The sequence below is a fragment of the Rissa tridactyla genome, chromosome 6, assembly GCF_028500815.1.
Source record: "Rissa tridactyla isolate bRisTri1 chromosome 6, bRisTri1.patW.cur.20221130, whole genome shotgun sequence".
Classification (NCBI taxonomy): domain Eukaryota; kingdom Metazoa; phylum Chordata; class Aves; order Charadriiformes; family Laridae; genus Rissa; species Rissa tridactyla.
Genome location: NC_071471.1, coordinates 53949388 through 53971475, shown reverse-complemented (window position 1 = coordinate 53971475; position 22088 = coordinate 53949388). Strand labels below are relative to the sequence as shown.

The 22088-nt window shown below is 42.0% G+C and overlaps 1 protein-coding gene across 1 annotated transcript; it reads right to left on the bottom strand.

Annotated features, from left to right (window-relative positions):
• Positions 1 to 463: 463 nt before the first annotated feature.
• FAS (Fas cell surface death receptor) lies at positions 464 to 15138 on the bottom strand. Its single transcript, XM_054206798.1, has 9 exons — positions 14661 to 15138; positions 7132 to 7297; positions 6412 to 6546; positions 4330 to 4441; positions 3739 to 3803; positions 3292 to 3372; positions 3097 to 3170; positions 2572 to 2596; positions 464 to 1791 (listed from the first exon to the last, which is right to left on the bottom strand). Exons 1-9 carry the CDS (start codon positions 15111 to 15113, stop codon positions 1376 to 1378), a joined length of 1527 nt encoding a protein of 508 aa, XP_054062773.1. The 5' UTR covers positions 15114 to 15138; the 3' UTR covers positions 464 to 1375.
• Between the last annotated feature and the right edge of the window lie 6950 nt (positions 15139 to 22088).

The following is a 22088-nucleotide window of genomic DNA, read 5'->3' as shown; positions in this document are numbered from 1 at the left end:
TGATTGCTGGCACCAGGCACCCTGCTGACAGACCTGCCCTGCCCTGCCCTGCCCACAGCCCTGGGGCCAGGTGGCAGCAATTGGACCTCACCAACACCCTGGCTGGCAGCTGGGAGCAAGCCCAAGCCCAAGCAGGTCTCCTCACATTTTGGCTGTGTCCTGACACTGGCTGGAGATTCTCTCTAGGGAACCAATGGCAGAGCCAAAGAAGAAAGTCATCAGGCTTATGTGTGACCTGGAAAATATCAAACCTTTCCACTGAGGTCGTCTCTTCTGTTCAAAGGTTTCATGGGACTTTGCATAACTGGATGCGCGAGTGGGAAAGGCCTTGCTGCAAAGCAGCCCAGCGCTACTGGTTCTTTGAATTTAGGAGCCAAGCACTCTGTGCTCTGTGATGGAAGAAAGGTAAAGTGTGGTTTTTTTTCAGGAGAGTGATCTCCCTTTTTTGTGATTTACTGACCCGAGTAAAAGAAAACCTAAAAATGACATCTATAGGTTGCACCATAAGAAGGAAAGAGAGAAGTCATGCATTATGTGGATTAATTTTTTTTTAATGACAATGATGTTTTCAGTGTGTCAGTTCCTGCATTAGAAAAGCTAGTGTTGCAAACCTGCATGTGGAGACTTCATAGCTTGTGCAAGTTGCCTTCCAAAAACCATGCTTGTGTTGTGCTGCTTCCGCTCCTGCTTCTTTAAATGGTTTTAACATTAGAAAAAGCTTGCAATCATTGCAGAGAACAAGAGAAATAATAATTTTTACTCAGTGCTGGGAGCTTTTGCATAGAAAACTTGCACATCTATACACACACATATAAATACACACACACATAAAAAACTCTGTATACACACACACAGAGGTGGTTTTATACAAGGGAGAAATTCCATTTACAACACAGTAGAATTTAATTATACAGCAACGTCTATATTAAAAATTAATCAGGTGTATATATTTTTTTTTGTTCAAGTATTCTTCCCGATTCTTAACACCAGTTTTCACTTTGAAAAATGCAACATCCCACCATTTTAATGTAAGCAAAACATTAAATTGATTAAGTAATGCGAGACCACACATTTAGACTAAACCTTTTCTTCAAATAAGAAATAAGACTATTTCTTCTTGTAGTGAATCCTATAGCTAGACTCTTACCATTATACCTTTCAGTAAATAAGCCATAAAACTCCTCCTAGTTCTTAACTGAAAAAAAACGCTGACACTTTTTTAAAGGAAAGATACTGCTACAAAAATGGTAGTTATTCCTTACTCATATAACTTCCTTGAATCAACTGTCAATGAAAATGGCACTTAAAAGCTTTGTTATTTATATTATTAGAAAAATACTAATTCAGTCAGGAATAATTTTAAAATGACTTTATGCTATGTCTCTTCCAAACTACCAGAAAAGGTTTTACTTAGCTCAGCACTATCATTGTAAGAGTTCCTACTTTCCTGAGTACAGGTTTTGCTTTGCTCAGTGTCATCACTATAAGACTGTCCCCCTTCCTGACAGCTGAGAACAGCTGCCCTCAGTTTTTCCTCAATTTTATCAGCTGCAGCACACATTTTAAGCTCTCTCAGGCTGCTTATTAGGGTTCCATAGGCTCCTTTTATCCCATGTCTTTGACACCAGGCTTGGAACAGCTTAATCTTCTGTTCAGATGTATCATTAAGATTATCCCGAACAGTTTGATCTATGACAGGTTCTGGTACTTGGTGTTTACGAACAAATGTCTTGACTTCCGCGAGTGTCATCTCCTCCACAATACCAGCAACATGGCTGCTCAGGTCAACATCTAGAAGCAGAAAAGAAAATCAGTGCTCTTGGCACTTACATCTTACTGTTCTTTGTCACCTGTGGTCAGGATTGATATTCTTCCTGTCCAAAACAGATTAAGTTTCAGGTATTCATGACTCAGTATGTTTTATATGTGATTTTTTACAATATATAGTGGGTCTGCTTTTACATGTTCCTACCAAATGGTAGATAATTCAAATATTTAGGGTTGCTTCCATACTGCTTTCTACCACTTGAGTCTCAGTTCCCTCTGTAATTTATTCTGTCCTTCTCTGTCATTAAAGCCTGGTCATGCCTCATGTAGCTGTTTTGCTTAAAACGGTGTTGGGAAAGGTCCTGGAACAGGACAGGTCTTTTGTTGTGATAAAGCCTTGGAGCTTATGTTCTCTTCCTATTGTGTGTTACTACTCTGGATTTGCCCTTAAACATAAGGTAGGTTTGTATTTCTGCAGTCCCACTGCTGGGTGTGGGACTTTCCCATTATCATAATTATCTATGATTCTAGAAATCCAGCTTGCTGCCTCCTAGTGTCTGTACCACATGCAGAACAGAAATTCACCTGTTGTCAATTAGTAACTGCTTCCTATACAACAGAAATTCCTCCTGAGGCAAAGCTTTCATGATAGCACTAGATGACTTAATAAGCACAATATGAACTAAGCGTTCACTGTTGTGCTAGAATGACAGCTCTGGGCAGTGGCAAAGTCCACATAAAAATACTCTTTTTTTAGTGTAGGATTTTCTTCTACTGAATTTTGAGAAATTACATGTCTCTTACCTGCGTATATGAGAGGTACATTCTCCTGAAAAGAGAAGAAAGAGAGAAATGGGTAGAAATAAATTTTGTAAAAATACCAACCTTGTATAAGAGGGCAAACACATTTCATGACACTTGACTTCTGTAATTTTCTTTTCGTTTTCTCCATGATTCCCCTGTTCTTTGAGCAAAGTAATCAGATTGGACAGATAGACCTCTTTTGACTTGTGTAAGTTTGGGGAATCACCTCACAATTGCTATTGCCTAAAAGTATGCACAGGGACAGGTACCCTGGGTCAGCAGAGGCCTGATGATTTATGAAGTTTTGATCTGGGTCGTGTAACTTAGGAAGCACATCAACAAATCCTGAAGAAATATTTCAGGGTTTCTCTTACTTCTCCCAGAAGAGTCCTCATGGTGAAATTTACTTCATTAACGTCATAGAAGAGTGGCACGTGCATGCTTGGGGAGTCCCAGTGTAATTTAAATGGAACAAAGTTCCCTGCACGAAGCTGAGTTTTTTGTGATCCAAGCAACGATACTTACACCAGAAGAATCTGGTTTGGGAACTACTTCATCTAGGTTCCCCTTGATAGTAAGACCCTTCTGTCTTCTCATGTCTGAAACAAATAAAGCAATTTTAAAATCTCCTCTGGATTCCAAAGAATATAATACATCTGAGTAAGCAGCTGAACATCTTATTCAGAGTATGACAGGAATAAGGAACAGGGAATCACTTACAGCAGATTAGTGCTACAGCTCCTCCTAATAGTGGTAACATAATTATCAAAGTAGTGGCCCACCATGGGAATCCTGTTTTTGCTGGAACATTGGAAATATTACATGAAAGTTAAGTCAAGAAATGAAATACAGCAACACTCTCTGAATTTTAAACAAGATTGTGTCAGATTATAAAAACCTTTTTGTTGTCTCTTAACGGCAGAAGCTACCTCTTTGGTAAAGTCTTACCTATCATGAGTTGCCCCTAAAAAGGACTAATAGCTCCTACATCTGCACAGTGATCAAGGGAAAAGAGCAACCAAGCTCCACAGGTCAGTATGGGGCCCAGTGGATAATGATACCCTTAGCTCTCAGGAATGACTATGGGTCATTGTACAGAACAGTACCATTGCAATAGCCCCTCAAAGTACAGCAGGTGCTGGACCAGGCTAGGTTTTAAAAAGGTACCTTTAATTCCACACACGGTGTCTGAAGTTGAAGTACATTGTTTTTCAATTACGCCACTTTCGCATCTGCAGAAAACATGAACAAAAATTATTATGGGATTTGTTTCTCTTTTTATGAAGTCCGTCAACAGAGCAAATAATAATCTTCTAACACTTTTTATCAGCTAAATATTTAATTTATCAAGATGTTGAAGTTTGGAATTTAATAGGTATGAAAATCGCATGGAAAGGTGTGGGAGTAGAAAAAGGTGTGGGAGTAGAAAAAGGTGTGGAAATTATTTTCTAGATGTAACAGTAGATCACAAAAAGACAACAGGAAAGCTCAGATACATTTTTCATTACATTTCTTGAAAAGTACATAGAGACTTGGTGGATGTGTACAAATTTTTCTGCGTGCCTTTGGAAAGCCTGCATGGATGGCAAGCTAAATTGACGGACTTAAGTCAGCTCAACAAGCTAAGCACAAAGGCAAACTACTATGTTTTCCATCGGGTTACAGATTACCTTATCTTGTCTTGAAACTGGCTGGAAAAAAGTGTGACAACATATGATATTGACAATTTCATATTTAATGATGAATGCATAAACTTACATGGTACATTCATGACACTGGCCACACGGTACAGCAGAATTGCAAAAATGGTTCTTTACACAGGTACATTCCGTGTTCTGTCCTGGGGTACAGTTCTTTGCAACCTCCAAATCTAAAATAGATTTCTTAAAGTTTATTAGTTTGAAAAAGTAGGCCTTAAAAACAGGCCTCTGCTCACAAGCTCTTGCCCTCAGACTTACACACTTTCAGCTCTACCACTGCTGGCACTGGTGAGGCTTAACTGTAGGAACGACATAGGTTTTATAAAGAGCCCTGCTGCCGGAGTACTGGAAATATGGAGGTGGCAAAGAGACCTCTGCTGGCCAAGAGCTCAAAGAACCGATCACACGGTCAAGTACTTCCTAGAAGAGGACTCATTTGGCACTGACAAATGTTGTCAGCTTCTTTTTCCCGTTCAGAACTGTAAAGCCAGGAGGAAACTCAGAAGATCACGTAACCCATCTCCCTGCTTGATGTCAGAGACAAGTTCTTTACTCTCCCTGACAGACAAGTTTATCTCTTCTTGAGGACCTCCAATGGTGAGGAATTCCATTCTCTTTTAGCTAACATATTCCCTGCTTAAGTATTAAAACAAGTGAATTAATTTTGTCCTATCCTCAGTGTATATTATGAAGGTACCTCCATCTATGAAAAATTATTTCTGCATTAAAAATTACTTTAAGTATCTACCTACTATGAAAGCTATTTTCATAGGCATGGAGGAATAGAAGAGAATTTTTGAGTTATCACATTCAGTGCCCTGCTGTAACCAGCAAACGTCTTATCTTTCCAAATTTGATGGAGCTCTACTGTGAAACCAGTGCTGAAGCCATTCGCGAAAATACCAAACATTAATGATCCTAAAAACAGTTCTCATGGAATTTCAGTGGTAATTTTCCTCCTGCCTAATGTTTTCTATTGACTGCTCTTCAACTACATTCTTGTCCATGGGATAAAGTGACTAGTCATCCCATTACCCTTTCTTTCTTCTTCGGTTTAACAGATAGTTTCCTTTGTTGCACTGTACAAAATGTTGAATTATTTTGCTGTACTCAACTTCATTACCTATCCAAAAATGCTTATTATAGTAGCTAATGAGAGGAAAATTTTGTATGTATATGGAGTGTTACAGGAAGGGGAAAGCACTAAAGATTGGTATTCCAGCAGGTGATGTGAGTACCACTATACTGGATTTAAGAGCTCTTTCTCCGCTCACCAAACTCGATTTTGCATATGAGGAATGTAAAAGTATCATTCCCTAAACCCAGGTATACTAGAACTACAGGACACCTTGTGGAACAGTTTAATGGATTAAAAAAAAATAATAATCCATGATGGGTATTTATGTAGCAAGGCAACAGGTAGTGAATTTCTGGAACCTGGTGTCTCCCAGAAGGTTCGTGCACAAAGGGCTCATAACTGGATACTAAAATAACTAGGTAGGGATGGCCCTTCTAACATCCTTTCCCACAACTGTGGATGCTGGCAGACATTGCAGGGAACAGACCACAGAAAGTAGAAAAGTTTGTGGTTTCTCTAAATAGCATCTCTTGCCTCCACTGATGAATGCAGAATACTGGAGTAGGTGGACCACTGGTCTGACCCAGTAGGGCATGCCTCACAGTCTCGTAATTTGATCCTATATCCTACACAGCATCTTGAATCTATAAAAGACATCACTATATCAGCTCCAGCAATTTTAAATAATTAATTATAATTAATAACACGAAAGACTATGAAAGAAACTACTGGGAATTCTCCCACCCCTGCCTCTTACAACACCCCTCTTCTCTTAAGCAGATGGTGAAGAAGAGAGCTTTTCTTCCTTGATTCTAACCAGTTTGCATGGGGTCTGCGTTGCAAGGACTGCTTTGCCTGAGCAAAGGCAGATACAAGGAGAAATAATGGACCAACATAGCGTGTTCTTCCTACTTGGTGCTTGACAAAAGGGAATTGGAGGATCAAGTTATGACTTTGTCATTAATTCCTTCATGTACTACCACTATAACATTTTAATCTCATGCTCAGTCAAATCCTTTTGAATTTGAGCCATTGCTAGAGTTGCTATTTCTATAAACGTACTAAATGTTCCGTCGCATGAAGAGCATCTGAAACACTCGTCCAAAGCATTGACATGATCTATGTACTCCTTTCCATTTTGGCATGGAACACAGTGTTTGCTAATATCTGTTGGACACTTGATATTTTTAACAAAACCTGTAGAGAGAGAAAAACAAGAATTAAGATTTGCAATACCTTTGGACAGAAGCCATCAGCTCTAAGACGTATGTCAGACTTTTTTTAATCCCTAATACTTTTTGATTAACAAACATGGACAGAATCTATATTCTTTACACATATGCTTAGGCTCTTCAGGAACGTAGTATCCATATGATCTGATTATTCCCCCTCTTCCTCCAATTTAGGACTGAAGGAGAACACACCAAACAAAACTGTACAGGCAAAACTGGAAAACCCATGAATATATGTAGTCCTGCAGGCAAAAGCCTGTGCTTGCACTTTTTAACCTCTTTCAAAGACGTGTATGTAATTCTTGGCTCTTCTGTGACAAGCATGTTATGTGAGAACTGCTATCTGTAGTGAAAAGTTACTGGTGCACTCAGCTCAATAAATACTTTTGAAGTGTCTGATGTCCTGTAATAGAGAAAGATAGAGCCAGAATGAAGCATTGCATCCAACAAACCACAGCATGCTGGTTAGCTATCCCAGTAGAAAGCAATTGTGCATGTTGTGGTTTCCACTCTTAATGACTTTTCAACACAGTCTTACAATACTACTCACCACGTTCACATTTCTTGCAACACTGATCATCTAAATTGTATTCGTCCTGGTTACAGTTAGTTTCCCTCTTAGCAATGATCCTCCTTGTAATTAATTTATTGTGCAGTATGTTTATTAGAGCTTCAGTATCATTTTTGCACTGCATTTCAGTAATTAAGACAACAACCTAGGAGAGATGAACAGCAAGTTAGAGAAAAAAAACTGTCAAGGACTATAGGTGTGTTTTACTACTAGCCCAGAATTACATCAGTACCGTTACTCTATTGCTAAACATATTGATATTCACCCCTTTATTAAAGTTGTTCATTACTTCAGAAGAGTTAATGGACAATGAGGACACATACTAGATTTAATGCTATCAACCCTACCACTACAGGTGCTGATCATTTGAACATGAGTGCTTGAGAACAGGCCCACACATCTGAGTTATAACAATTACCTCATATGCCTAATTATAGTGCAAAGCAAAGGAACTCACGTTATTTTCTTGAAGAGCTTTCTCTGTCTCAGATCACTGTGCCTAAATCTGCCCTTTCTTAGCCACTAATAATAATCTTCCATACAGAACTTCCTTAATTCTAATTATATCTTTCTTAATTTCTTGCCACCCTATTCCCGCTTGAAAACTGAAGTTTTTCTGAAGAAAAAAATAGAACGTTTAAATCTCAGCCAAAAATACCTTATTTCTAAAATGATTTTTGTCTTTGTTTTCCAATTCAATTACTTTTCTCCTAGCAGATGATGCCTATATATTCCTGAAAGAAATAGCACTCTTTTCAAATTAAGTTACATCTCAGTCCATTTCTTTGAATCCACCATCAAGTTAAATTGCTTGGTTTTTTTATTTTTTTTCCCCTATTACTAGTCAGTAGTAACTTTACTAGCCGTCACCACTCTGCTTCTTTTTGTGATAATAAGAAAGTACTGTGGACCAGAGGCCAAACTATTCTTTTTTTTCTATTTTGGGAGTAAAGAGGGAAAGGGAGAAGGACAGATCTGCTATAGTTTGCCTTTCTCTTGGCAATAGTCTGTGGCAAATTCTGTATATACTTTGCATGCGTTAGGTATGAGGTGTCTGTATAATGGAGCAATGTAACGCTTGTTGGCCACAGAATTAGATTCCCTCCTAGAAATATTATTATATGGGAGAGATAAAGGACAGCCTGCCTTTATTTAACACAGTTTCTGCTGATAGTTTGGAGTAATCTTCATGATTTATTTTACTTGTGTAAAAGTAAAGATGTTACTTAACATCTAAGTGGAGCTCCATGTTCATTGTTCTTACTCCTCTTTAATTGGAAAAAAAAAAAAAAAGTTCAGCATTTCACAAAAGACCCAAAGACAGACACTATCAGGGACACTGGAAAAGGAGAAAATGACACCTCCGAAGAAACTGAGCAATGCTATTGTCTTTGGCAAAATAAAAGAACAGGCCAAGTTGTGAAGGAGAGGGATGATGGGGCACCTTTTTCAGAAAGGGAATGCATTGCAATACAAAGAAACTGCTGAAGCCTCATACCAACAGCACAGTTCATGGACTATAAAAATTCTGCTGATTAGATTAACTCAGATTTTAAATGGGCATGCAAAATGCTTTGGTTTGAATAATTTAATTTTAATTTTTTCTTAGATATTTGAAAGAGGTTAATTATGAATGGTTGGTTATCTTTGAACACACTTTTTTTCCACCCCCTGACAGGGGGTGATATTTAATGGCTGATTAAATCAGTCTTCATGATTTTCTGTGAAACTGCTCAGATGCCAACCATAATTTTAGTTAGATGCAGAAAACTCTTTAATTATCTTAAATACTAACTTCCTGAAAAGTGGGTTTGGATTTTAAACTGGGCTCTCAAGTGAAAGAAGTGTTATCTGTGGCTAATTATCTGAAGTAACCAAGACAACCACTGCCTGCTGACTTCTACAAGCAGACACTTCTTTTGATCCTATTGACTTTTTTTTTTTGATCCTATAGACTTTTGAGTCTATTCAGAGATGGGAAGGTGAAAAGCATTTTCTTTCCTTAGCAGCCATCTGTTTTAAAATTTATATAATATTAGTTACTAGACTGAAATTAAGGAGGTCTGTCTTTGCACCTGGAGGAGCAGCTTCAGCTGCTAAAAAAAAGTGGTTTAGCACTCAAGAAGCTGTGGGTACGGAATGCTCAGCCCATCACTTCCCCACTTCAGTGCTCGGACTCTCTTCCTTTGCTGCCAAAGCTTTGAGGGTGCTCTTCTCCGAATCCCAGTGTACTGGTGTTAAAAGGTTAAAGTTAATGTACAGCCTTACCAGAAGCTGTCAAATCGATGTGCCAAATTAGCATGATTTGTTTTCCTTTTGCCTGGGAGAACTGAAAAAACTGGTACAGGCTGCCCAGGAAGTGGTGGAATCACCATCCCTGGAGGTGTTTAAAAGATGGGTATACATGGTGCTGAGGGACATGGTTTAGTGGTGGTTTTGGCAGTGTTAGGTTGATGGTTGGACTTGATCTTAAAGGTTCCTTCCAACGTAGACGATTCTATGATTCTGTGATTGGCCCCACACCGCCATTGGTCCTCCGCCATGTGTTGGACTGGGCCGAGGGAGGGGATGGCCACAGCGCAACACTGGGGGGACATGTTTCATCCTGTCTCTCTGAACTGGAGCATCATGACACCCCGACCAGCATGCCCAGCAAGCAGAAGGGTCTGGAACCACGGTGGTCCTCCAGGCTCCCTCCTCCTTGCTGGCCCCCACAGCCGTGCTGGGAGAAGCTCTGTACTCAGAGGAACACCCTGTGTCCTGCTGACAGCACCCTAATCTCCCCTTTTTAGACCAGAGAAATCAAGCCAATCTGGGGAGGGGGGAGAAGACCCTGGACAACAGCAAAGAGAAGAGGGAGGGTGAAGATTACAACAGCCCGAATGCACCCGGGCAGGGCACGGCAACTGAACAGCACTGGCAAAGCCCAGAGCACGCACAAAGAAAGAAAAACATCCAGACAGTCATGCAGAAAATGGGATGTAATGAAAGAAGGAAACATCTTTGTAAATGACTAATATCAGTAATACTTAGCTGAGTTTCTTTTTGTGCTTACTGAAAGCTTGCAATCACTGTGTGTGCACAGACGCAGCCTTCCCTCACGCAAACAAACCTCTCCACCTCTTGCTTATGCTTTTATACAAATGAGCTACGCTGATACAGTGAGGGAGGACAGAAATATAACACTTTTTGGTGGAAGCCCTCCGTTTTTGCTCACAGAGATGAACTTCCTGGTATGCTTACAAGAAGAGGGGATCACTTCTCAGAATTTAAGCAGCACCAAACACCTACATCAGCTCTGCTTGCAGGGGTGTCTTACACTGCCTTCCTGTAAGAGGAATAATGAGAAAACTCTGGAGATTTTTCAAAGCAACACCCTAATTTTTTCACGCTTTTTTTCTCCTTCTGGATTTGCACCCTCTTAAAAGCAATCCATTTGCCATATAAAAATTTTGGTGTGTCTTATAAGAAAAAAAAAATATCAGTAGTCATTTAGCTTCCTGTGCCCATCTTAATCGCTTTCCTTGTTGTCACTGAGTGCTAACAGCGGAAAGGAAGCACTTTAGGGGCTTTTACGTAAGCAAGGGTGGTAGGTGCTTTTTTATGATGCGTACATTCAAACAGCGTCTGTACGTTTCAAGCCTAAAATGACTCACAGAGGCTGTTGTACCTTTCTCATCGTAACCTAAAAAATAGTTGTCATACCTAAACTGAAGACTTAGGTTGAACTAAGCAATCAGTGGGAATAAAATCAATCAATTGGGTATGTCTAACGTTAGCACAATCCATAAAAGTTATCACGAGCCCAAACGTTTTGGTTTCTCTCATTTTGCATTGGCCAGGCATTTAAGAGAGCTTTCTACCTCCTCCCTCTCCTTCACTCCTAGAGAGTCCTCTAAAATGCTTTCACCAACAGGCGTCTGCTAAGGAGACTTATAAAACCTGTTTTCATCTGTGTTCCCAGGGCACAGTGACAGGAAGTTCAGTTTCTTTGAAAACTCGTGTCATTTGGGAATTCTCAGGCCTCCAATTCTTCCTGTATCAGAGGATTCTTCATAACGGGTCAACTTCCTTCAAGTAAGTGTTTCAGCAGTCCTACCTTACGGGGATGTAATCTCAGCTTTGGAAGTGTGTGAACATGTTATTTGCATACAGGACTTTTTAAAGCTTTACAACTTTTAACCCTGAGAAAAAAAAATAATTGTCTCTGTTATCTTTATAATGCACTTTATTTTTTGCAAACCACTTCTCCCATTTCTAATCCATAAAATGCCTGTGGATGAGAAGCCTGATGCCTTCAGAACTTGGTGGCCTTTTTTTTCCACTCCACATTTGCTACATGGGGAAACGTGCATGAGCTCATCAGGGGCTTTCTAAGTGTTAAAAAGGGGGGAAAGGGGATTTTTCTTGCTTTTTTTGCTTAGTGGGAGCTGAGAAAAACTGTAACTCATTTTCTGAGTTTTGATTTGCTTCTGGTACTTTTGACAAATGGTTGCTAGAGTTAGCTCCATTTTAATATAGTTTTCTATGTAATTAATCTCCCTTGTGATAACCCTGTCAGGCTGGCTTTTTCAAAGAGTAAGTAATTTCACAGTGCTTGTTAGGAGGATTCTCTACTCCAATTCTTTTGCTATGATAACTGATTTCTGCTTCCAATATCTCCAGTATCATTTTCCCCCCATCTCTTTCTTTTTTTTCCCACCGAGGCAGAAGTTGATAGTTTGCACCAAATTAACCACTAAAAATAGTATTTTGTGTTCTAAAATCTTTTATGAGAAGGACAAAAGGAAGCCAGTTCTATTTTCTGAAGCCCAGCAATGGGAGCTGGTATTTCCCCACAACTGGAAGCATCCTGAGCTTCTTAAATTTCAAGTGAGATGAACGTGTTTGGTGCCTGTCAGAGTAAGAAGCCTCAGTTACTGTCCAGTGTCTTAAAATAGTCACTGTCTGAATTAAATCCATTACTATTTCACGTCCCAGATGGCTCACATGCAAATTATGGCAATATATTGGGGGGTGGGAGTTGATGTTTTTCTTTTTTAGTTTTGGTTTTTAGGAGTACTGTACTAGTGAAAACCTAATAAATATTATACAATTTGGGAGAGCTGAAGCGATATTAACAGGTCCTTCCTCTCTTTGATGATGTTGTGGCTAAGGATGAATAAGAGCTGGACAGCACAGAAATTTAGCAACTCTTCCCCCTTTTCATTTTTTAACACAATACAGTTTTCTTGTTGGCACTTTCTCTTTGATCTGTGAGTTGCCTCAAAGATAAAGGCAGTTAACTGTAGAAACATGAGCAGACAAATGCTTCCAGAATTGGTGCCCTTATACTTGTCACTTCAGTCGTGGGTCATCCCATGACTTTACAGCTGTTTATACATATACATTTAAATGCGTGCATTAGCTGCCTGGGAAATGAGAAAGAAGGGTCAGTGCAGTAATGCAGAAGTCCTGTTTTCAAAGGTATGTCTTCTGAATTTCCAGAAAACTGACTGGTCTGTACTCACATCAGATAATTACAAAACATTTAGATAACACTTCACTCTTTTAAGATGGCCTATTCCTTCAGAGTGTGTCTCTGACTGGTATGTGGTTTTGCGGCTTGTTTTACAGGGTAAACTTAGATGTTTTCTAACTATGTAGGCCATTGCTATTTTGCATGGCTATCCCTGCAACTGCTTCTACTTTAGTGCAACCTGGAGTTCCTTGCAAAATTGAGGTCTTGTTCAACAAACTACTTTCATGTTCTGGCTTAATCAAATTAGTATTTCAAACACTGTCCAGGTTTATAAGTAGTGGAACAACATGCTAATAAAAAAAAAACCCCATATTTTTTAAAAAAATAGAAGGTATGTGGGAGTGCCATGGTCTTTCTAAGGGGTACTGAAATTTGGAAACAAGTAGAAAATAAGAATAGGAATGAGAGGAATAATATTCTCTGAGAGCAGCATGATAAGAGAAAGTATTTTTAAATCTTAATTTATATTCTGCATAGTTCCAAGATACTGAGCTAGACTGACATTTCTGCTAGTTGTTTGCTGCTCCTATACCGGAATAGATAATACACGCTTCCATCAGCATCTGAAATTTCTTCTTTGTATTCAACTATGTCCCGGTACTTTGTGCAGGGGCATGGATATAATCCTCTGAATCCCTTCAAACAGTTTATTACCTGTTATATAGTAAATCAGATCAGAATTTGAGTCAATTTTACCTTAACACCTGATTTTAACCTGCCAAACCCCAAAGCAAACTACACTCATTCGCAATGTAACCACACTGTGAAAGAGATTTTGAATGTGAACTCCCATGACTTCTCTCTGAAAGAGGTGAGAAGTGAGGCTGGGGAAGCAATGCACACTGCATCCACCCTTCCAGGCAGGTCACGACTTGGCTGTGCAGTGGGGCTCAATGCCACCTGCCTGGTCCCCACTACCCTGCCCCTGCGCTCCTGGGGCAGGGATGCCTCGGGCAGCTCTGCCAGTGCACAAGCAAAGCCAGTGTATCTGCGTCTGCATGTGCCCAGGTCCCCTGCCCAGCAGCTTGCTGCCACTACAGCTCCTTGGCCTAATGCACCTGTACCGGCGGAGCTCCCCGTGCTGAAACGCTTCCTTATCTTCCTTGTTGGCAGCAGCCCTTCAAAATGAGTGTTTGCGAAGGTAACTCTGCTGATGACAGTCAGACATGTGACCTGAGCTCTGAAGCTACAGACTCATACTGTGCACAGGGGATGATTAAGGCAAGAAAGGAAGGCCCTGCCCCATTGCTTCCAGTAAACGCTCCACTTTATGCCAGTGGACTTGGACTATTTCTCTAGCTTTTCCTGGGCAGCTGTCACTAGTGGTTCGTAACTCCTCCACCATAGGTATTTGTTTTTATGTAGCTTTACCAGATCACTTTGTTATGGATCCCTGAGGTGCAGTGCAAGTCAGCTTTCACTAACGCGGTCTTTGCCCGGGCAGATACCCAGCCACCCATCTACCCGTGCAGCCTGTGCGTGGAACCTTCCTCGCCAGCATCTCCAGCCAGATCCGTGTGGCCGTGGACTGAGGCCAGTGACAGCTGTCCTTGGGTCCCCCACCTCAATGGCCCACGACCTCAAGTCCCTGACAGCCACCTGCATCCATCCCCCTTTTCTTATCCTCCGCTTTCCCACAACACCCACCTCCCTTCCCCTGGCACCCTAAGAAGTGACTATAAAATCAAAAAGTGCCTGAGCTTGAAGGTGGGTTTTTTAAAGGGGTAAAAAAAAAAAAAAATCGCGTAAACGAATTAGCTGAAATCTCGGTGGAGAAAAAAAATAAGTTAGTTATGGCCGGCGGCGATGAGAAGGCAGGCAGCGCCTCCGGCACCGCCGGCTCAGCGCCCGCCTCCCGGCCCGCCTGCGGCTGGCGCCGGCCGGGGCTGACCCGCCGCCGCCCGCGGAGCGCCGTCCCGTCCCGTCCCGTCCCGTCCTGTCCCGCCCCGGCCGCCCGCTCCGCTTCCCGGCTCGGGCAGACACTTACAAGGAACAGGGGAAGGAGTCCCCGGGCCATGCTGCCGCTGCCCAGCGCTCTCCGGCAAAGCGAAAGCCGCTCGCCCCGTCCCGTCTCTCCGCTGCCGCCTGCGCCCTGCCCACGCCCGGCTCCTCCCATGTTGGTAAACACGGCGCGGGACCGCCCCGCCGCGGCTCGGCTCCGGGGCGGCGCGGGTGGACCGGCGGCTGGCGGCGGGCAGAGCTGCCGCTTCCCCGGCCTGCCCCGGGAGCCAGTTCCCCCCCGGCCCCCGAGGACGCGGCGGGCACGGGACGGGCATTTCTGCGCCCGGCTCCCTTCTGTCACAGGGCGGGGGCAAGGGCACGCCGGCCCCTCTTGGGTGTCGTGGGCACCATGCTCTCGCACCCTACTTGGCAGCTTGTGAATGCCAGGCACGGTCCTGGGGTCACCAAGCCAAGTGCCAAGAGGCTTCGGGCTGGGCATGAGGCATTTGCTTCATGTGCTTCAGCTGCTGGCTAGAGCAGTCGCTTCCCCACTGGCGGAAGAAACTCCAGTTTTGCATTAATGATAAGGACAGCCTTGGGGCAGGGAGTCACGAATCTGTAGGAGTGGAACAGGCATTCAGAATAGGCTAAATTCCTTGCAGCAGAAGATACTGCCTTTTACTGTCCTATTGAAAGGATTACTCAAGCCTACTTTATTTCGTAGCTATTTCCAGTCACTCTTTGTGTTTTGCCTGCAAGCTTTCTGTAGTTTGAAATTCTGGGGGTCTGGCCTTCTTCATAGGGTTAGAAATAACATGGTAATGTCAGTTGTAGATATGTGTTTTGATTTTTCAGGTTTTGACATGATACTGTTGCCTTTGGAAGACCATGGTTGAAATTGAGCTGGTATTTTCATTTTAAACACCATTTTTCAGTGGTTTATGACTCAGATTTTCAGAAACCCTTCAGATTATCTGCTGCTATGGCTCTTAGCTGTCATACAGATAAGCCGGATTCATAACGTTGTGAAAACATAGCTGCTGTTTTAAATATTTCAGGCTATTTAACCACTTCCGGATAAACCGAGATGTACTGCTGACACGTTTGTAGAGATGCTGCCTTTGGAGTATCCTTTAACAATCAACTTTTTGCCTTTCCAGGGTCAGTATGGAGTATGACGAAGGAGAGGCACCTCTCTTGGGTGCAGTGCCCGTGTTACATGTCTGTAGTTCCTACTGGGCAAACCCAAATCATTTTGTACCCGAGGCTGTTAATTTTAGCGGAAATTTGTGTGTGGGCCGGGGTGGAGCAGGGACTGCGAGCAGCGTTGTCCGGATCTGCTGCAGCAGAAAGGTAAGTAGAGTTGTTTCCAAATTCATCACTTGGGGTATTACGGTTTGTCCTAAAAACAAAACTTGACATGACTGGGCCCTCAGCAGACATCGCTTAGCATTCACTGACACCTCGGTGTGCTTCATGCCCTAATTATCTGGTATCTTCCACTAATGTAGCTCACATCTGTTAGGCGTGTGCGGTTTGTGCTCTCCCCGCCCCCCTGGAGGTGTGATGACTGCATGTGTCTGTTTTGCGGTGGAGTGTTTTTGTCTTGGTAGGTTGCTTTGAGAAGCCACCAGATTCTTGTCAAAACGTGTCTGCATATGACTTGGATTCATACCTCATGTTGTTAATAACTGTAGCTGTTGGGGTTTTTTTTAATATATGTAACAGACACAAACCAAGAGAGATCAATGTGTTTGGAGGACTTTGCGTTTGTTGTTCGACTATCCTGAGTTGGTATCGGTGAGCTCTGCAAGGCCAGTGTTTTCATCTTCGCACTGTTCTTTGGGTTGCAGCAGCTTTTTTTGGCTGGTAAAAGTGGCAGCCTTGACTAATTTCTTTCCTCACCCTTCATCTAAAGCTTAATTCAGGTGTCAGTTGAGAAGCGCCAAGTGGGAGTACAAGACGCTGCACTATTTTTCTTACCAGCAGATGGCCTTGCACCTTTCCTAACATGCAAAGACGGATCAGAGTGTAGTGGGATCAAATTCTAGGAGCAGTTAACACACAGGAGACTGACTTTTTAGTTTCTTTGCAATTCTACCTTTGAAAATGTAAGGTTTTGGAATTAAAGTGAAGTTTTTGATTTATTTACTGGGCTGGTTTGATTTTGCGTTTGGGGTTTTTTTCTTGCTATTGTTATTCCATGTCCACATATGTGCAGTGGTCATACGAAATTCTGTTCAAGATAGCTGCAAAAACACCCGAGGAATAATTTTGGGCACACACGACTGCAGTGTTCTGGCTTTGAGAGCTGCTGAGTTGGAATCTATATTCATGTCTTGACTGGCATCAAACCTTTGCTTCCCTCTCCAGAGGCCTCCTTGCACCTAGAGAAACTGGCTCCATCAGGACGTTATGACCTTATGAATTGCTAAGTTTTTGAGAAGGCTGACTTAATTAGTCTCTCCAGGTGAAGAAAAATTTGTCAAGGTGAAATAAAGCATGACTTAGGCCCCAGAGGCCTGTGCATTGTATTGGTCTATCTCAAAACGTTGAATCCATATTTATATTCCAGAGTGAAAATAACAGAGGTGGTGGGGAAAGCATAAGATCTGTCTGGCTTTCCACTACTTCTTTCTTTGTTAAATTGTTTCAGATTTTTTTTTTTTTAATATAAATATACATTTTGGTTTTTTTAAATACTTGGTTTAGATTTGTTTTGGCATATTGGTAATTACTTAGCAGTTCTTTTGTACTAAGATTAGGCAATTAGAGCAACGTACTGTAATTCAACCAAAGTAGTTCCATCAAACTTAAATTCTGCTTTAACCTACAACACACATTAGAAGATTATTGTTGCACGGAAGACTTAAACTGGGATTCCTTAGTATAGTAAATCTAGGAGCTGTTGAATTTGAGAAGAGTTATGAACTCCTCACTACAATTGTCTTTCTGTTAGCTTTGCATTTTCTTGTCTTGTATATGTTGACTTATTCCCCTTTCTTTCAACAGATATTAAGTTTGCCTTAAAATGTGGATTAGGGGACACAGCTGTTATATTTGGACAACTTGATTTGGCTGAAAAGGGAGAAATTTAGGAGAGAATACAGAATACATGTTTTGGAGATACTTAAAAAGAAACATTTTTTTATGTGATTCACGTTTTGTAAATAACCTGAAGTTTAAAGGGAAGGGGGATAAAGCTCAAACACTTAATAATCGGGCCCAAAGCAAAGTCATTTTGTTTCACTTTCTGTCTGCATTTTGGTGGTTTTTGCTTTTCTGTTTTGCCTCTCCCCTCCGTCTTGTATGTTCAGAACAACCTAGTTTTGACTTTTGGTTCAAGTACTAGGCTGAGTTTACTCAGCATTACTCATGCTGCTGTACTGCATCTCCTTCGTCCTTGGTTCTGTTCTGTGACTCTTGTCACATGCATCAGATCGGGAAAAGATCAGAGTGGCATCAGGCCTTAAATCATCAGCTCTTTCTAAGCACAGTTTTATGGGGGAATGCTTTTCCCTTTGTTTTTCAGATCTTCTGTGAAACATTAAAATGGTGACCTTGCTGCACCCACCAACTGTGCCCTTTGCTTAATGTTCTTGCAGACTAGAAATGATCAGTAACCCCTGTAACCGTTGGCTATTTTGTTGCAGTGTGATATGGGCAGACTCTGGCAATTCGAGGTTACCCTTTTGCCTTTCTAAGATATTACTTAACCTGGGTTAGTGGTATAGTGAAAGGTTCTTCTTGGTCAGATGATGTGGTCGCAAAGCACTCTACTGGCCCAAACACCCCGTTCGGCGGGTGGAGGAGTTGGTATGACAATGTAGAAGTGTGAAAGCAGTGTGTGATCAGAGGTTTATGAACACCCTGTAGTATTTTTTTTGGTAAGGGTGCTGCATGGTGTTACATCAAATCAGATCAGGGAGTTCTGGCATGCAGCATGTTCCTATTAGAAGTAACAGTGATCTGATACAGAGGCCTGTGGAGCCATAGATGCTAGTGTTTATCTAAAAAAACCCACACTAGCAACAAAACAGAGTGGAAACACAACAAACGAGAGTGGAACAAAACAGAGTGGATACCGAAACTCGTAGCAAGTCGTTTGTCTGCTCTAACAGCTCTCCTCTGGAGAAGGTGGTAAAGGAGGAGTGGAATAGTGCCTGTCACTCTAAAAGCAAGCTGCAACATATGCATGTCCTTTCTTTTGTAATTCAGTTTCTTGACACAGCCCTGGATCCATGCTTTTGTTCAACAGACCCAGTTTGATGACGTCAATGCATTCTTCACAGCAGGAAAAAAAAAATAATTTTTCAAACAAACCGAGCATTTCCTTAGACTGGGAAAGCAAACTGGCTGGATGCCTGGTGGCTCCTACAGCCAATCACTATAACCTTACCATAAATGTAGATGTGTTTCTATCTTAGGGTTGATTATTGACTTTATTTTAGCCATGGGACCATCCTGTCCCAGCCCTCTCTGTGTGCACTCTTAACAGTGAGTGCTGAGATCCTGAATGCTGTAGTATTTAGCAAATATTTTGCACATCACATGGATGCACTTAAAATTTGACTTTGTGACTTGATATATTGTAAAGGCATCTCTTTTAAGAGCTTGCAGAGCTCTGTCTCCATCCAGAACTTGCAACAGGCAGCTTAGCTTCAGAGGTTGGCTGGTGCTCTTTTTTTTTTTTTTTTTTTTTTCCCAGGCTAATTTCTCATAGCTGTTTTTTGAGGATGGTGTTACTAATACTAAGACTATGCTTTATGGTTGCAAAGCTTGGTGTACAGCAAATGCTTACTGTCAAATGTGTAACAGATGAACTGTAAAAGCTCTTGAGACAATGTGCTAGGGAGGCTAGACGTTCTTCAGAGGTGAGCAAGGAAGTGTTCAAACCTTTTCCCTTCAGGCACTGCCTAGACAGAGCACTGCTGATTTAGTCTGAATAGTATTAGTTTCCTGCATTTGTGAGTTAAATCCAAGGCTGAATCCTCTTACTGAGGATGAGAGTGCAAAGATCTGCAGAGGAATGTCTGGAGTTAAAAGGTAAATGTAAGTAAAATGAGGTCTTTAGTTCTGCTTTTAACCTTTGATCTGAAGATGCCAGTAACAGGCGCATCAGATGGTTTTATTTCCGATGTTGAGTAAGTGACACCCAAACAGCCACCCGTCAAGGAAAAAATTTTCATAATAAAGTTAACTAAGACAAATGCTATTAAAATTGGTGGTGGGGAGGAGAAGCTAAAGGAAACATTTTTAAAGATCTTAGCATACTGTAGTTGATCAGAATTTCTGAAACTGTAAGAAATATTATGTCTTTTGGGATTTAGTTCCACTGGTTTTCATTGCTCTGTCATGCTCCTCTTTCTGGGATATCATCTAACAAGTGAAACCAGCACGCTTGGATAAAGCAATGCCTTATGGCTGAGACTCCAAACTTTCAGTGTTTTTTGGATATCGCTTAACCTTTGAAATTCTTCGGCGGGGGGAGGGTCAGTGACGTGAAAAGTTTTATCCCTCCCACTAACGTCTCAGATGCAGTTTAGCATCCTCTGCGACATCAAACGTTCTTTAGAGCGAGAACAGGATGCAATGATCTCGCCCTGAATGTTTGTCTCCTGGGCACTGCTGTGCGCTGTCAAACAGGGCTTGTGCTTCAGGTCGATGATCGAGACCTTAATTCTGGTCAAGAAGGGCTGTTGTGGTAGGAGCGAGGTTTGGAGGTGGTGGGGCTGTCACTGTTCCCTGCCCTCACCTACTCACCCACTTCTACCACACATCTGCACAAACAGAGAAGAGGCCTGGGTGGTTCATGCAGCTACAGGAGTGAGTCATATCTTCTCTGTTCAGCTGCACAGCCCGCTGCATAGTCAAGCTTTTATGAGCATGAAGCAAATTAAATGAGTACGTAGCACAGACTAATTTATATTTCTATCAAAAAGCAGTTGATTGTTTTCTGTCGGTGGTTTTCATCAGCGATTAAATGATGGGCTTAGAAAGCTGTGCATCTCCAGGGGTGGTCATAACAAGAAGGAATACAGTAATGTTTGCTGTTTGTTAAGCAGTCTGTTAAGTTCCCAGATAAGATGTTAGTGGTATTTTTCAGCTGAATAATTTCTCAAATACTTCTTTGAAGCCAAGTATTTCAGAAGAGGCATCCTTTCTGCACTGCACAGTAGCTGCCTCTGCTGCTGTCAACCAGCTCAGGCAGGAACTGGGACTGGATGGAGAACCGCAGAGGGATGAACAGCAGAACATGCGTTTCTGGTTCCCTGAGATGGACTGGAGAGACTGGTGCTGGCACAGGCCACAGCTTTGATAGCCACAGGTTTCCTATGCATTTCTCCCAGCTCAGGGGTGCTCAGAACCCCCCCTGTCTGGAGGTAGCCTGCTGAGCGGAGGGCAGTTCCTCAGTTTTGTGTGAGAAATGAGGAGGGACTCGCATCCCTGTGTTGTAATAGTGTGAGGATATCGTCTTACCTTCTTGAAATAGAAGTTCTGGACTGGATTCTCAGCTCTCATTGAATCACTTCAGTGAGACATGATTTTACTTGAGATCAGTGGTAATTTTGATGTTGTCTTGATGTGAAGCTAAGCTTTCACTACACTTGCATAAAGCGGATGCAAAGATACGTTATATCAGTAGCTGGGGACTCCCCTCTCTCTGGGAGGCAGGGCTGGCCATTAGCCCCTTCTCCATTAGCCCCCTGAAGGGGCAGCCCTGTCTGCCCTGCGCTTGCCGCAAGGCAGAGCCTGGAGCATCTTGGCTTGGTGCCGTGAAGGGCTGTTGCTACGTGGAGTTTGTTTCTTACTCTCCCAGCTACTGTTCCACTATTCCCGAGTGACCTGGTACAAACCCCACGTGTTTTCTTTTCAGGGGGCCTACCTGAGAAACAGGATCTGACAAAAACAAGAAGAATAACTATAAATTATTAAAATCAAGGTAATGGGGAAGGTTTAGCCCTCATGAAGAGTGTAGCTTGTATTGTGTAAGCCAAAAGAAAACAGATGTTATCACTTTTTCCCAAGTGGTGTTGTCCCCTGTTTCCCCCAGCCTATTTTTCTGAGAAGGCCTGGCCAATTGCAGTGCAAGAGGTGCTGAGTTTTTAATGCTTTAAAATACTATAGCAACACTGTTTTATTTAAATACAATTCGGAAGGCAGGACATGTTTATGCTGAAGACCTGCTAATTGCATAATTTTCTCCTTTTATTAAACGATGTGTTCATGCTGTGTTAAACAGACTGATCAGAGTGCAGGGGAAAGATTTATATTAGGTTGAAGAGGTCTGAGCATTTGACCTTGTAAGCGTATTCCCACAGACAGCTAAATACAATGCAGTAAGTAACAGGCTCTAATTAGGAAGCTGAAAGAGCTGCGTGTTGTTCCGCTATCCTGATGCGGAAACTATCCAGGCGTTTTCAAGATCCTTGGGCAACAGTGTTTTGCAGTAGTGAAAGGAGCTGCTACGCCT